Here is a 14,304-nt window from a genome sequence, read left to right as displayed (position 1 = left end):
GTTGTGCGACTACCACTGCTTATTGGTGTCAGCAGCAGTTTTCACTAGTGACCTGCAGTTCATTGCTCTGCGGGTCTCGAGCAGTACTTTTACCTTAAAGGAACATGAAACCCAAAAATTATTTCAGGATTTAGGTAGAACATACAATTTTAAACAACTTTCCAGTTTACTTCTATTATTAAATTTGTTTCATCCTCTTGGTATAATTTGTTGAAGGAGCAGCAATGCACTACTGGTTTCTAACTAAACACATGGGAGAACCAATGACAATAGGGATATATATGCATCCGCCAATCAGCAGCTAGAACCTAGGTTCTTTGCTGCTCCTGAGCTGACCTAGATAAACCTTTCAGCAAAGGATAGCAAGAGAAGGAAACAAATTAAATAATATAAGTAAAGTGGAAAGTTGTTAGAAATTCATGATTAAGATAGAGCATACAATTTTAAATTATGACTTTACTGTCCCTCTAACATTAACAAGATATTATTTGGTGCTCCTTTTTGTCTATTTTTAACATTTTTGTGGTGCTTTTCTGCAAAGACAAACCCTGTTCTGCACAGTGAGAATGTTAAATTTGTTAGATTATAGAAGATGATTTAAAGGGACATGAAACCCACATTTTTTCTTTCATGATGCAGTTAGATTATACATTTCTGAGTAACTTTTCAACTCACTTCTGTTATCAATTTTGCTTCATTCTCTTGGAATCTTTAATTGAAGAAGCAGCAATACACTCCTTGGAGCTAGCTGAACAGAGTTGTAAGCCAGTGAAAATGGGCATACAAGTTCAGCCACCAATCAGCAGATAGCTCCAAGCTCCTATCTAGATATGCTTTTCAACAAAGGATACCAAAAGAATGAAGCAAATTAGATAATAGAAGTAAATTGGAAAGTTGTTTAAAATGGTATTCTCTATCTGCATCATAAAAGAAACGTTTTGGGTTTCATGGCCCTTTAAGTTGTGGCCACTTTCTTCTACAACAAATTAATTTTCCATAATCTTGTAAAATTGGACAGTTCTTTCTTATTAAAAAACATACTTTTACAGTAATAACAATTTTAAAATCAATTGAGCAAACGTGCATATTCTAATGGCATTAATTTTGTTTAACACATTTCAAGATGGTTTTTAAACTTAAGTTGTTAATTATTAACATGATACTCTGCACAAAAAGATCAATTCAAACAACTCTAAAATAATATTTTGCATTTTAAACAGTTTTCCAATGTATTTCTGTTTTCACATTTGCTTTGTTCTCTTGGTATATTTTGTTGAAGGTGCACGTTTTATGCATTTTATGGCAACAGTATATGCAACAATATTTGTAGCAATGTTATATCAAGTTGCAAACACTGCTGCCATAGAGACAAATGCACAAGCCTGATGTCCTATGAGCCCACTGAGGGTCACTCTTAAAAAAAGAAAGAAAAAAAGATACCTTTAGAACAAATCAAATTTGATAATAGTAGATAAAAAAGTTGTGGAAACTGCATGATCTGATCTGAATTATAAACATTTTATTTTGACTTTTCTGTTCCTTTAACTAATGAAAACATGTTTTTGTAAAGTTTTCAGTTGAATATGAATTTGTGCCTGGGGTCTTTTATCGGCAGTAGCCATTTGGGGTTGTGATCAAACTAAAAACACTCTGAGATTATCTGACAAATTTGAAAATTCAACATCAGTCGTAATATACAAAAGTATGTGATAAAACCCCAAGGGGCCGATTTATCAAATGTCGGGTGGACATGATGCGCTGTAGCAGATCATGTGCGCTCGACATCGCTAAATGCCGACAGCATACACTGTCAGCATTTAACATTGCACAAGCATTTCACACAAAATGCTTGTGCAAAGCTGCTCCCTGCACATTCACGGCCAATCAGCCACAAGCAGGGAGTGTCAATCATCCTGATCGGATCGGGATGATTGCAGTCCGCCACCTTATAGGTGGCGGACATATTAAGGAGCAGCGGTCTTATGACCGCTGCTTCTGATCTTTCCAGCGAGTCAGAAAGCTTGCGCGGAATAAGCAGCATCCGCTGCTTGATAAATGTACCCCCAAGTCCTTAACCATGGTGCTCCTTGGACGGCTAAACTAAAATAAGTATGATCAATAACAAATAAGTATTAGAAATACATTCGCTATGTGTAAATGCTACAGATGGTTTTGCAGACCGTTTATAGGAGTAAACCTGCTAAGATTTTCATTTATTTCATATATTAAAGGGATATGAAACCTAAAACTGTTCTTTCTAATTTACTTAAGTAATCAATGTGTCTTCATTCTCTTGGTATCTTTTGTTGACAATCAGGGACGTATGCTTAGGTGCCGGACCATTTCTGGAGCACTATATGGCAGCAGATTTTCAAGAATGTTTTTCATTTGCAAGAGCACTAGATGGCAGCACTATTTCCTGCCATGTAGTGATCTGGATGCCTACCTAGGTATCTCTTCAACACAGAATATCATGGTAACGAAGCAAATTTAGATAATAAAAGCAGAGACACAACACTGAACTTTAACAATCAATAGTAAAAGTAGTTTAAAAGGCATTTAAGTGGAGAGACAAAAAAAACAGCTTGCCTGGCCAGGTCTGTAATTCGCACTACGCGTTTCAGGGCTTCTCCCCTTCCTCAGGTGTTGTGACTCTGATTTTTTTTTTTCTGTATATATGCATATAGCTTATGATATTTTTATAATAAATATATAGTATTCTAACTTAAAAATTGTTGGTGCTGTCTATTTTTATCTATCTCTAAGATCTAGTTTTTCTAGTAAGATAGCAGCCTTAATATAAGGTCTCATTTTATTATTATTGATATTTATCGTACATTTTTTTAGGCACTCTCAATTTCTTAACACAACTTTAATTCATAAAGAAAACAAAGCATTTAGTTGTGCATCTGAAGAAGGCAAATATCAGGTCCCCTAAAAATGCTGTACCACTTTGAGGTCTCTGGTTATGAATTAAAACTGTGTCAAAATTGTAAAATTATTGGACTTTCTGATGTTTCTTTATTTGATTAAATGTTTTCATAAACCAGACATAAATTAGTCCAAACTATGAAATTCCATATATATGAGGTTTTATGAGCTTTCAGCAAACACTTTAGCATGTTTTCAAAATAGGTAAGTGAATTTTGAGACCTGGATAATGACCTTATATTGTACATAATGCATGGACTGAGGTTATGGGTTGTGCCAAAAATACAAAACAGACTTACTCTTCAGGACCTAAAGGTTTAAAGAGACAATAGGTCATAACTTTGTGATATTCAAGCTTCAGCAAGGGCGTTCCATGTACCCGTCCACGTTGGTCCAGACGCCATACTACAAGCACACCGAGCTAGGGGAAAAATAAAAAAATACATCAACAAAACACTATTTTCACTGACATATTGACAATTATAACACAGGTCTTGACAACTTTTCTTCAAACATAGTAGCCAGGTTAAAAAAAAACAATCACAACCTTTTGTAATACTATATACACTAATAATAACAATATTGTGTGCGTGTGTGCACATATATAATATATACCTTACAAACACACACACAAACACAAAGACATACAATAATCTAATAGAACAAACATCTACATGGAAAGTAATGGTGAAACCATCAAGGTCCAAACAAAAAGCAAATGGCCAGAACTATAAAAGGATACACAAATTTGGCACTTTGGGTTGGGAATGGAAGTTGCTACAAACACTGACATTTTGAAGAAAAAAATGGTTCAGTGCTTTTGAACTATTAAAGGGACACTCATGATTCATATAGAACATGAAATTTTAACCAACTTTCTTATTTACTGAATTTACAGAATATACATATATGCATTTGTGATTGGCTGATGGCTGTCACATAATAGTGTAGGAGTGAAAATAGACACAACTTTAAAATTTAATAGAAAAAAATCTACTACTCATTTAAAGTTCAGACTATGGGGCCTATTTAACAAAGGTCTGTCGGACCTGATCAGACAATGCGGATCAGGTCCGACAGACATCGCTGAATGCGGAGATCAATACGCTCTCCATATTCAGCATTGCACCAGCAGCTCTTGTGAGCTGCTGGTGCAACGCCGCCCCCTGCAGATTCGTGGCCAATCGGCCGCCAGCAGGGGGTGTCAATCAACCCGATCGTACTCGATCGGGTTGAATTGCGGCGATGTCTGTCCGCCTGCTCAGAGCAGGCGGACAGGTTATGAAGCAGCAGTCTTTAGACCGCTGCTTCATAACTGGTGTTTCCAGCGAGCCTGCAGGCTCGCCAGAAACACAGGCCCTCAAGCTCCATCCGGAGCTCGATAAATGGGCCCCTATGTATTATTGCATTGTCTTTTTATCATGCACGTGCTTATTATGCAAATCAATTTGTATTTGCTGGTCCTTTAAGACTTGGAATTTTGTCATTTTCCAATATAGCTATATGAGAATATTTAGACAAAGCAACAACAAAAATCAGGAGATGATGAAAGAAAATAAGCAGTAGGTCTGGAGAAATTAATGTTTCAAAGTGGCATTTTTTTTATTTTAAATCAGTGCCAGACTCCACTGTAATATTGTGCAAACCTGACAAACACAGAGACTGAAATTCTGTTGCATGCATCTGGTTCCCTGCATTTCCTGGCCACCCCCACAAGGAGCCGAACCAAAACCGAAACTGGCATCAGCCAATAAAAAAGGGGTGGGACCTAGGTATACTTCTGACTATGAGAACCTAGGTAACTGAATATCAAACATTGACTCATAACAACTTCTACACTTGTGCCATGACTATTTCTTGCAATAGTCATAAAGTTACCCAGCATCACAAAATCAAATGATTTACCCAGGAACCACCCCTTCCATTACTATTTGCTGATGCTGGCTCCAGTTCTGGTAATGGCAGAAGTGTTCAGAATGATGTTGGGACCTAGATGTGATTGCAAGGATGGGTCAGGTCTACAATTTCCAAAGAACCATATCACAAATTTCAGTCTGGTGGCCTCAAGCTCTCGGTTTTTACAACTCTGTGATACCAGATGAAAACATTTTGGCCCATGTAACGGGTACACCTACTAATCCCTTTAAAATATCAGACATTTGATTTTGACATTAATTGAAATTACAAAACCCGTATTTCTTTTTTTTTTTTAGTTTTATAATAAGATAAAAATTACTCTACAATATGTCTGGAAATTAAATAAATATAATAAAGTATGTTCATTCTCTAAGTCATTGAACAACTTTTTTTGTTCTAGATTGTATGATTCTTTCTCTTGTTAAGTGTATCCAGTCCACGGATCATCCATTACTTGTGGGATATTCTCCTTCCCAACAGCAAGTTGCAAGAGGATCACCCACAGCAGAGCTGTTATATAGCTCCTCCCCTAACTGCCATATCAAGTCATTCTCTTGCAAGCTCTCAACATAGCTGGAGGTAGTAAGAGGAAAGTGGTAAAATATAGTTTGTTTTTTCTTCAATCAAAAGTTTATTGTTTTTAAATGGTACCGGAGTGTACTATTTTATCTCAGGCAGCATTTAGAAGAAGAATCTGCCTGCGTTTTTCTATGATCTTAGCAGAAGTAACTAAGATCCACTGCTATTCTCACATATGTCTGAGGAGTGAGGTAACTTCAGAGGGAGAATGGCGTGCAGGGTATCCTGCAATAAGGTATGTGCAGTTAAGTTTTTCTAGGGATGGAATTTGCTAGAAAATGCTGCTGATACCGGATTAATGTAAGTTAAAGCCTAAATACAGTGATTTAATAGCGACTAGTATCAGGCTTGCTATCAGAGGTATATACTCTGATTAATGTGCAATATAAAACGTTTGCTGGCATGTTTAATCGTTTTTATATATGCTTTGGTGATAAAACTTATTGGGGCCTAGTTTTTTCCACATGGCTGGCTTTATTTTTGCCTAGAAACAGTTTCCTGAGGCTTTCCACTGTTATAGTATAAAAGTTACAGTTGGTGCAGTTAAAATTACAAACTGTGACATTCAGCTTCCCTCAGCATTCCCCTGCATGCTATAGGACATCTCTGAAGGGCTCAAAAGGCTTCAAAAGTAGGAGCTGTGGCAGTTGTTATGACTGTTTAAAAAACATATTTTTCGTTTTGTTAATCTGTTTTTTGTATTAAGGGGATAATCATCCATTTGCAAGTGGGTGCAATGCTCTGCTAACTTGTTACATACACTGTAAAAATTTCGTTAAATTGCCTTTTTTCACTGTTATTTCAAAATTTGGCAAAATTTGTTTCTCTTAAAGGCACAGTAACGTTTTTTTTTGTTTTTTATATTGCTTGTTAACTTGATTTAAAGTGTTTTCCAAGCTTGCTAGTCTCATTGCTAGTCTGTATAAACATGTCTGACATAGAGGAAACTCCTTGTTCATTATGTTTAAAAGCCATGGTGGAACCCCATAGGAGAATGTGTACTAAATGTATTGATTTCACTTTAAACAATAAAGATCAGCTGTTATCTTTAAAAGAATTATCACCAGAGGATTCTGACGAGGGGGAAGTTATGCCGACTAACTCTCCCCACGTGTCAGATCCTTTGACTCCCGCTCAAGGGACTCACGCTAAAATGGCACCAAGTACATCAATGACGCCCATAGCGATTACTTTACAAGACATGGCGGCGATCATGGATAATACCCTGTCAGCGGTATTAGCCAGACTGCCTGAATATAGAGGCAAGCGCGATAGCTCTGGGGTTAGACGTAATACAGAGCGCGCGGATGTTTTAAGGCCCATGTCTGATACTGCGTCACAATATGCAGAAGCTGAGGAAGGAGAGCTTCAGTCTGTGGGTGACGTCTCTGACTCGGGGAAACCTAATTCAGATATGTCTACTTTTAAATTTAAGCTTGAGAACCTCCGGGTGTTGCTTTGAGAGGTTTTAGCTGCTCTGAATGACTGTGACACAATTGCAGTGCCAGAGAAATTGTGTAGACTGGATAAATACTATGCAGTGCCGGTGTGTACTGACGTTTTTCCTATACCTAAAAGGTTTACAGAAATTATTAATAAGGAGTGGGACAGACCCGGTGTGCCGTTTTCCCCCCCTCCCATTTTTAGAAAGATGTTTCCAATAGACGCCACCACACGGGACCTATGGCAGACGGTCCCTAAGGTGGAGGGAACAGTTTCTACTTTAGCAAAGCATACCACTATCCCTGTCGAGGACAGTTGTGCTTTTTCAGATCCAATGGATAAAAAATTAGAAGGTTACCTTAAGAAAATGTTTATTCAACAAGGTTTTATCCTGCAGCCCCTTGCATGCATTGCGCCTGTCACTACTGCTGCGGCGTTCTGGTTTGAGTCTCTGTAAGAGGCCTTTCAGACAGCTACTCCATTGACTGAAATACTTGACAAGCTTAGAACACTTAAGCTAGCTAATTCTTTTGTTTCTGATGCCATTGTTCATTTGACTAAACTAACGGCTAAGAATTCTGGATTCGCCATCCAGGCGCGTTGGGCGCTATGGCTTAAATCCTGGTCAGCTGACGTGACTTCAAAGTCTAAATTACTTAACATTCCTGTCAAGGGGCAGACCCTATTCGGGCCTGGTTTGAAGGAAATTATTGCTGACATTACTGGAGGAAAGGGTCACACCCTTCCTCAGGACAGGGCCAAATCAAGGGCCAAACAGTCTAATTTTCGTGCCTTTCGAAACTACATGGCAAGTGCAGCATCAACTTCCTCTGCTTCAAAACAAGAGGGAACTTTTGCTCAATCCAAGCCGGCCTGGAAATCTAACCAGGCTTGGAACAAAGGCAAGCAGGCTAGAAAGCCTGCTGCTGCCTCTAAAACAGCATGAAGGAACGACCCCCTATCCGGTAACGGATCTAGTAGGGGGCAGACTTTCTCTCTTCGCCCAGGCGTGGGCAAGAGATGTTCAGGATCCCTGGGCGTTGGAGATCATATCTCAGGGATATCTTCTGGACTTCAAAGCTTCCCCCCCACAAGGGAGATTTCACCTTTCGAGGTTATCTGTAAACCAGATAAAGAAAGAGGCATTCTTACGCTGTGTGCAAGACTTCCTAGTAATGGGAGTGATCCATCCAGTTCCACAGACGGAACAGGGACAGGGATTTTATTCAAATCTGTTTGTGGTTCCCAAAAAAGAGGGAACCTTCAGACCAATTTTGGATCTAAAGATCTTAAACAAGTTCCTCAGAGTTCCATCGTTCAAAATGGAAACTATTTGGACCATCCTACCTATGATCCAGGAGGGTCAGTTCATGACCACAGTGGATTTGAAGGATGCTTACCTTCACATACCGATTCACAAAGACCATCATCGGTTCCTAAGGTTTGCCTTTCTAGACAGGCATTACCAGTTTGGGGCTCTTCCCTTCGGGTTAGCTACAGCCCCAAGAATTTTTACAAAGGTTCTGGGGTCCCTTCTGGCGGTACTAAGACCACGGGGCATATCAGTGGCCCCTTATCTAGACGACATCCTGATACAGGCGTCAAATTTCCAAATTGCCAAATCTCATACGCACATAGTATTGGCATTTCTGAGGTCGCATGGGTGGAAAGTGAACGAGGAAAAGAGTTCTCTATCACCCCTCACAAGAGTGTCCTTCCTAGGAACTCTGATAGATTCTGTAGAAATGAAAATTTACCTGACGGAGTCCAGGTTATCAAAGCTTCTAAATTCCTGCCGTGTTCTTCATTCCATTCCGCGCCCGTCAGTGGCTCAGTGCATGGAAGTGATCGGCTTAATGGTAGCGGCGATGGACATAGTGCCATTTGCGCGCCTACATCTCAGACCGCTGCAATTATGCGTGCTAAGTCAGTGGAATGGGGATTACACAGATTTGTCCCCTCTACTAAATCTGGATCAAGAGACCAGAGATTCTCTTCTCTGTTGGCTATCTCGGGTCCATCTGTCCAAGGGTATGACCTTTCACAGGCCAGATTGGAAAATTGTAACAACAGATGCCAGCCTTCTAGGTTGGGGTGCAGTCTGGAATTCCCTGAAGGCTCAGGGATCGTGGACTCAGGAGGAGAAACTCCTCCCAATAAATATTCTGGAGTTAAGAGCAATATTCAATGATCTTCTAGCTTGGCCTCAGTTAGCAACACTGAGGTTCATCAGATTTCAGTCGGACAACATCACGACTGTGGCTTACATCAATCATCAAGGGGGGACCAGAAGCTCCCTAGCGATGTTAGAAGTATCCAAGATAATTCGCTGGGCAGAGACTCACTCCTGCCACCTATCAGTGATCCATATCCCAGGTGTAGAGAACTGGGAGGCGGATTTTCTAAGTCGTCAGACTTTTCATCCGGGGGAGTGGGAACTCCATCCGGAGGTGTTTGCTCAATTGGTTCATCGTTGGGGCAAACCAGAACTGGATCTCATGGCGTCTCGCCAGAACGCCAAGCTTCCTTGTTACGGATCCAGGTCCAGGGACCCAGAAGCGACGCTGATAGATGCTCTAGCAGCGCCTTGGTTCTTCAACCTGGCTTATGTGTTTCCACCGTTTCCTCTGCTCCCTCGACTGATTGCCAAAATCAAACAGGAGAGAGCATCAGTGATCTTGATAGCGCCTGCGTGGCCACGCAGGACCTGGTATGCAGACCTAGTGGACATGTCATCCTTTTCACCTTGGACTCTGCCTTTGAGACAGGACCTTCTAATACAAGGTCCTTTCAATCATCCAAATCTAATTTCTCTGAGGCTGACTGCCTGGAGATTGAACGCTTGATATTATCAAAGCGTGGCTTCTCAGAGTCAGTCATTGATACCTTAATACAGGCACGAAAGCCTGTCACCAGGAAAATATACCATAAGATATGGCGCAAATATCTTTATTGGTGTGAATCCAAGAATTACTCATGGGTTAAGGTTAGGATTCCTAGGATATTGTCTTTTCTCCAAGAGGGTTTGGAAAAAGGACTAGTTCTTTAAAGGGACAGATTTCTGCTCTGTCTATTCTTTTGCACAAGCGTCTGGCAGAGGTTCCAGACGTTCAGGCACTTTGTCAGGCTTTGGTTAGAATTAAGCCTGTGTTTAAACCTGTTGCTCCCCCATGGAGCTTCAACTTGGTTCTTAAAGTTCTTCAAGGAGTTCCGTTAGAACCCCTTCATTCCATTGATATTAAACTTTTATCTTGGAAAGTTCTGTTTTTGATGGCTATTTCCTCGGCTCGTAGAGTCTCTGAGTTATCGGCCTTACAATGTGATTCTCCTTATCTGATTTTCCATACAGATAAAGTAGTTCTGCGTACAAAACCTGGGTTTTTACCTAAGGTAGTTTCTAACAAGAATATCAATCAAGAGATTGTTGTTCCATCATTGTGTCCTAATCCTTCTTCAAAGAAGGAACGTCTGTTACATAATCTAGACGTAGTCCGTGCTTTAAAGTTTTACTTACAAGCGACTAAGGAGTTTCGTCAAACATCTTCCCTGTTTGTCATTTACTCTGGACAGAGGAGAGGTCAAAAGGCTTCGGCAACCTCTCTTTCTTTTTGGCTTCGGAGCATAATACGCTTAGCCTAAGAGACTGCTGGACAGCAGCCCCCTGAAAGAATTACAGCTCATTCTACTAGAGCTGTGGCTTCCACCTGGGCCTTTAAAAATGAGGCTTCTGTTGAAAAGATTTGCAAAGCGGGGACTTGGTCTTCGCTTCATACCTTTTCAAAATTTTACAAATTTGATACTTTTGCTTCTTCGGAGGCTATTTTTGGGAGAAAGGTTCTACAGGCAGTGGTCCCTTCCGTTTAAGTACCTGCCTTGTCCCTCCCATCATCCGTGTACTTTAGCTTTGGTATTGGTATCCCACAAGTAATGGATGATCCGTGGACTGGATACACTTAACAAGAGAAAACATAATTTATGCTTACCTGATAAATTTATTTCTCTTGTAGTGTATCCAGTCCACGGCCCGCCCTGTCCTTTTAAGGCAGGTCTAAATTTTAATTAAACTACAGTCACCACTGCACCCTATGGTTTCTCCTTTCTCGGCTAGTTTCGGTCGAATGACTGGATATGGCAGTTAGGGGAGGAGCTATATAACAGCTCTGCTGTGGGTGATCCTCTTGCAACTTCCTGTTGGGAAGGAGAATATCCCAAAAGTAATGGATGATCCGTGGACTGGATACACTACAAGAGAAATAAATTTATCAGGTAAGCATAAATTATGTTTTCTCACCAAAAGACTATTAGTGGGAGTTAAATCATCTTGGAAACATTTTCTATAGAATAATAAGCAGTCTAGACATTCTGTGAATTTGTTGACATAATTTACATTTATGTTTGCTTTAAATGTTACTTTTTTTTTACACCTAACCTTGTATCTTCCAAGCTAATATTTCTTTATAGGATACAGGTACCACAAGCAAAAACAAAACAAATAAGCAAAGTTTATTGTTTCAATTAGACAATACTCTGATACATACAGCATCTCCTGAGACTAGGCGGTTATTGTTGCTGCCCCACTCCAGCACTGTGATCTCCGCGCTATGAGTTGTTGGTACAGCGTGTTGCTCTTTGTCTTGCTCATTAAATGCTACCACTTCACCCGTAGCCCAGCCCACAGCTAAAATACGTCTTGTTGGGTGCCATCGAAGCATAGTGGGCTGATAGGACCTCTCCACGTGTGTTCCATTCATATGATCTCCCTGCACAGGACACAACAGTATAAGGAATGGTACAATATATGTGAAATCTTGGATCAAAAAATACAGCCTGCCATATATCAGAAACTAATGCAGACAAAGTTTCTGCACGCACTATACATAATGCAGCTGCCCGCGGTGCATTCAAATAATAAATCCATATGCAGCCAAGTAGTAAAGCACTCACCTGGACATAATAATATTAAACAAATATAGTGATGTTTCAGGGTATTATACCCGTCTTCACACTTAAAAGTTTTTAGTCTGAAGACGGGGATAACACCCCGAAGCAACCCTATATTTCTATATTTGTTTAATAAGTGACTTTGGTTATTAAGTCCCGGTAAGTGCTTTACTATATGACTGTATATATATATATATATATATATATATATATATATATATATATATATATATACACACAAGTCAATAAATACAGCATTTTTTAAAGCAGATATACATTTATTGAAGTAACAAAATTAGACATCTACTCTTAAAATCAAATAGATCCGTTATGGAACCGTTACCCAGTTATCACCAACGTTAGCAGTTTTGAAGCAAACATTCCAGCTCAAAAGTAGGCTGATGCTCGCTTCTTTCTGTCCCTCTAAAGCTTGTTTATGGGTTTTGCTAGCTTCTACTAACTATACTAACTAATTATACTAACTCTATGACCGGGGCTAGCCCTGTTGTCTAAGGACTAAACCTAGGTAGGCTCATATGCTAATTTCTACGCCCTTGAAGGCCGCCTCTTATCTCAGTGCATTTTGAGTTTTCTCAGCTACACAGCGCTAGTTCTTGTGTGCCATATAGATAACATTGTGGCCACTACCGTGGAGTTATTTATGTGTCAGCACTGATTGGCTAAAATGCAAGTCTGTCAAAAGAACTGAAATAAGGGGGCAGAGGCTTAGATACAAGGTAATCAAAGAGGTGATGGGTGAAAAGTCTATTAATATAATAGTGTTGGCTACAAAACTGGAGAATGGGTAAGAACGGGATTACCTATCTTTTTAAACAAGAAAAATTATGGATTAGAATGTCCTTTTAATAAATAAAGGTGCCCTCTTTACTTAAAACAAGAATAGCAGATGAATTAAATAGTTCAATTTACTAATCACAACTTTCATAAACTAGTCTAAAACGCTGATATCTTTCTACAGTAATCTCTTTATCTGTCTATACGGTCTATTCCCCCTCCTATAAAGGTACATGAAAGTCAAAATTAAACTTCAATGATTCAGATAGAGCATGCAATTTTAAACAAATTTCCATCTTATGACTTATCAAATTTACTTGATTTTCTTGGCATACTCTGTGAAGAACCTATGTATGTTTAATAGTGCGTATGTGTCTTGAGCATTATATGGCAGCAGTGTTTGCAACAATGTTTTGTAAACAATGTTATGCATTGTTGAAAACACAGATGCCCTACAGCGTGCAACAATGTATAACATTGTTTACAAATATTGTTACAAACAAAACTGCCGTATAGTGCTTACTACACATGTACGCTCCACAGCCTACCTAAGTATGCTTTTCAACAAAAGATACCAAGAGAATGAAATACATTTAACAAAAGAAGTAGTGTATTTTTGTTCCTGATACACAGGTATGCTTTTCAACAAATCAAATTAGATAATAGAAGTAAATTGGAAAGTTGTTTAAAATGTTGAGATATATCTGAAACATGAAAGAACTTGTTTTGGTTTCATGTTACTTTAATTCATCCTGCTTTCAGCATTTTATTAGATACTGCGAAAGCAGCTTCTGCAGCAACAAAACATTTTTCAGCAATCTCTTTACTATTTATAGTCTGATAATTTTCTGCTTTCCGTATGCCACAAAAACTTTAGAAATGAATTATTTCATCCAAAGGATTCTATGGGGGATATTTATCAAGCAGTCAACCGCAAATACACTGAAATTCGGCAGCGTTGATTTAACCTAGTTATCAAAGCCTACAGACCGGCAAAATTTGAAATCTGTGACGTAATATACCATCCGCCGGTCTCAATCCGACACAGATCGATGCTTACGTCATTACAGATGTTCCGAATACACATTCGGCCCTATTTGACACTTTTTCCAAGTTATCAAATAGTTAACAGGTACGCTCGCGGCTATTCCCAGCCCAGCGTACCTGGTTTTCAATCCGCCACCCTGGAGGCCGCGGATGCCATAGGAATCAATGGGCGTCTGAAAGCAGCGAAAGCTTATGTTTGATGCAGCCAGATATCCCATTGATTTATATGGTAGAAAACAAGTTACGTTTACACCTAACACCCTAACATAAACCCTGAGTCTAAACAGCCCTAATCTGCCGCCCCGACATCGATGCAATCTAAATAAAATTATTAACCCCTATTCCGCCGCTACCTAAATAAATGTATTAACCCCTATTCCGCCGCTCCCGGACCCCTCCACCACCTAAATAAACGTATTAACCCCTAAACCTCTGGCCTCCCACATCACTACCATTAACTAAACCTATTAACCCCTAAACCGCCAGCCCCCACATCGCCATAAACTAAATTAAGCTATTAACCCCTAAACCTAACAACCCGCTAACTTTACATTAAAATTACAACATCCCTATGTTATAAATTAAAACTTACCTTTAGAATTAAAATAAACTATATTAAACTAATTATTAACCTACCCTAACTATTATTCT

The 14,304-nt window shown here is 39.4% G+C and overlaps 1 protein-coding gene across 1 annotated transcript in view; it reads right to left on the bottom strand.

Annotated features, from left to right (window-relative positions):
* Window positions 1–14,304, bottom strand: part of IFT140 (intraflagellar transport 140) — a 519,705-nt gene that overhangs the window by 487,479 nt on the left and 17,922 nt on the right. Inside the window, exons 2-3 of the mRNA XM_053694547.1 lie at window positions 11,409–11,630; window positions 3,231–3,352 (exon numbers count right to left, since the gene is read on the bottom strand). Coding sequence (XP_053550522.1) covers window positions 3,231–3,352; window positions 11,409–11,630 — 344 coding nt within the window. The remainder of the gene's footprint in view (window positions 1–3,230; window positions 3,353–11,408; window positions 11,631–14,304) is intronic.

Source organism: Bombina bombina, chromosome 11 (assembly GCF_027579735.1).
Source record: "Bombina bombina isolate aBomBom1 chromosome 11, aBomBom1.pri, whole genome shotgun sequence".
Classification (NCBI taxonomy): domain Eukaryota; kingdom Metazoa; phylum Chordata; class Amphibia; order Anura; family Bombinatoridae; genus Bombina; species Bombina bombina.
The sequence above is the reverse complement of the archived record's forward strand: the minus strand, read 5'-3'. Positions and strand labels throughout refer to the sequence as shown.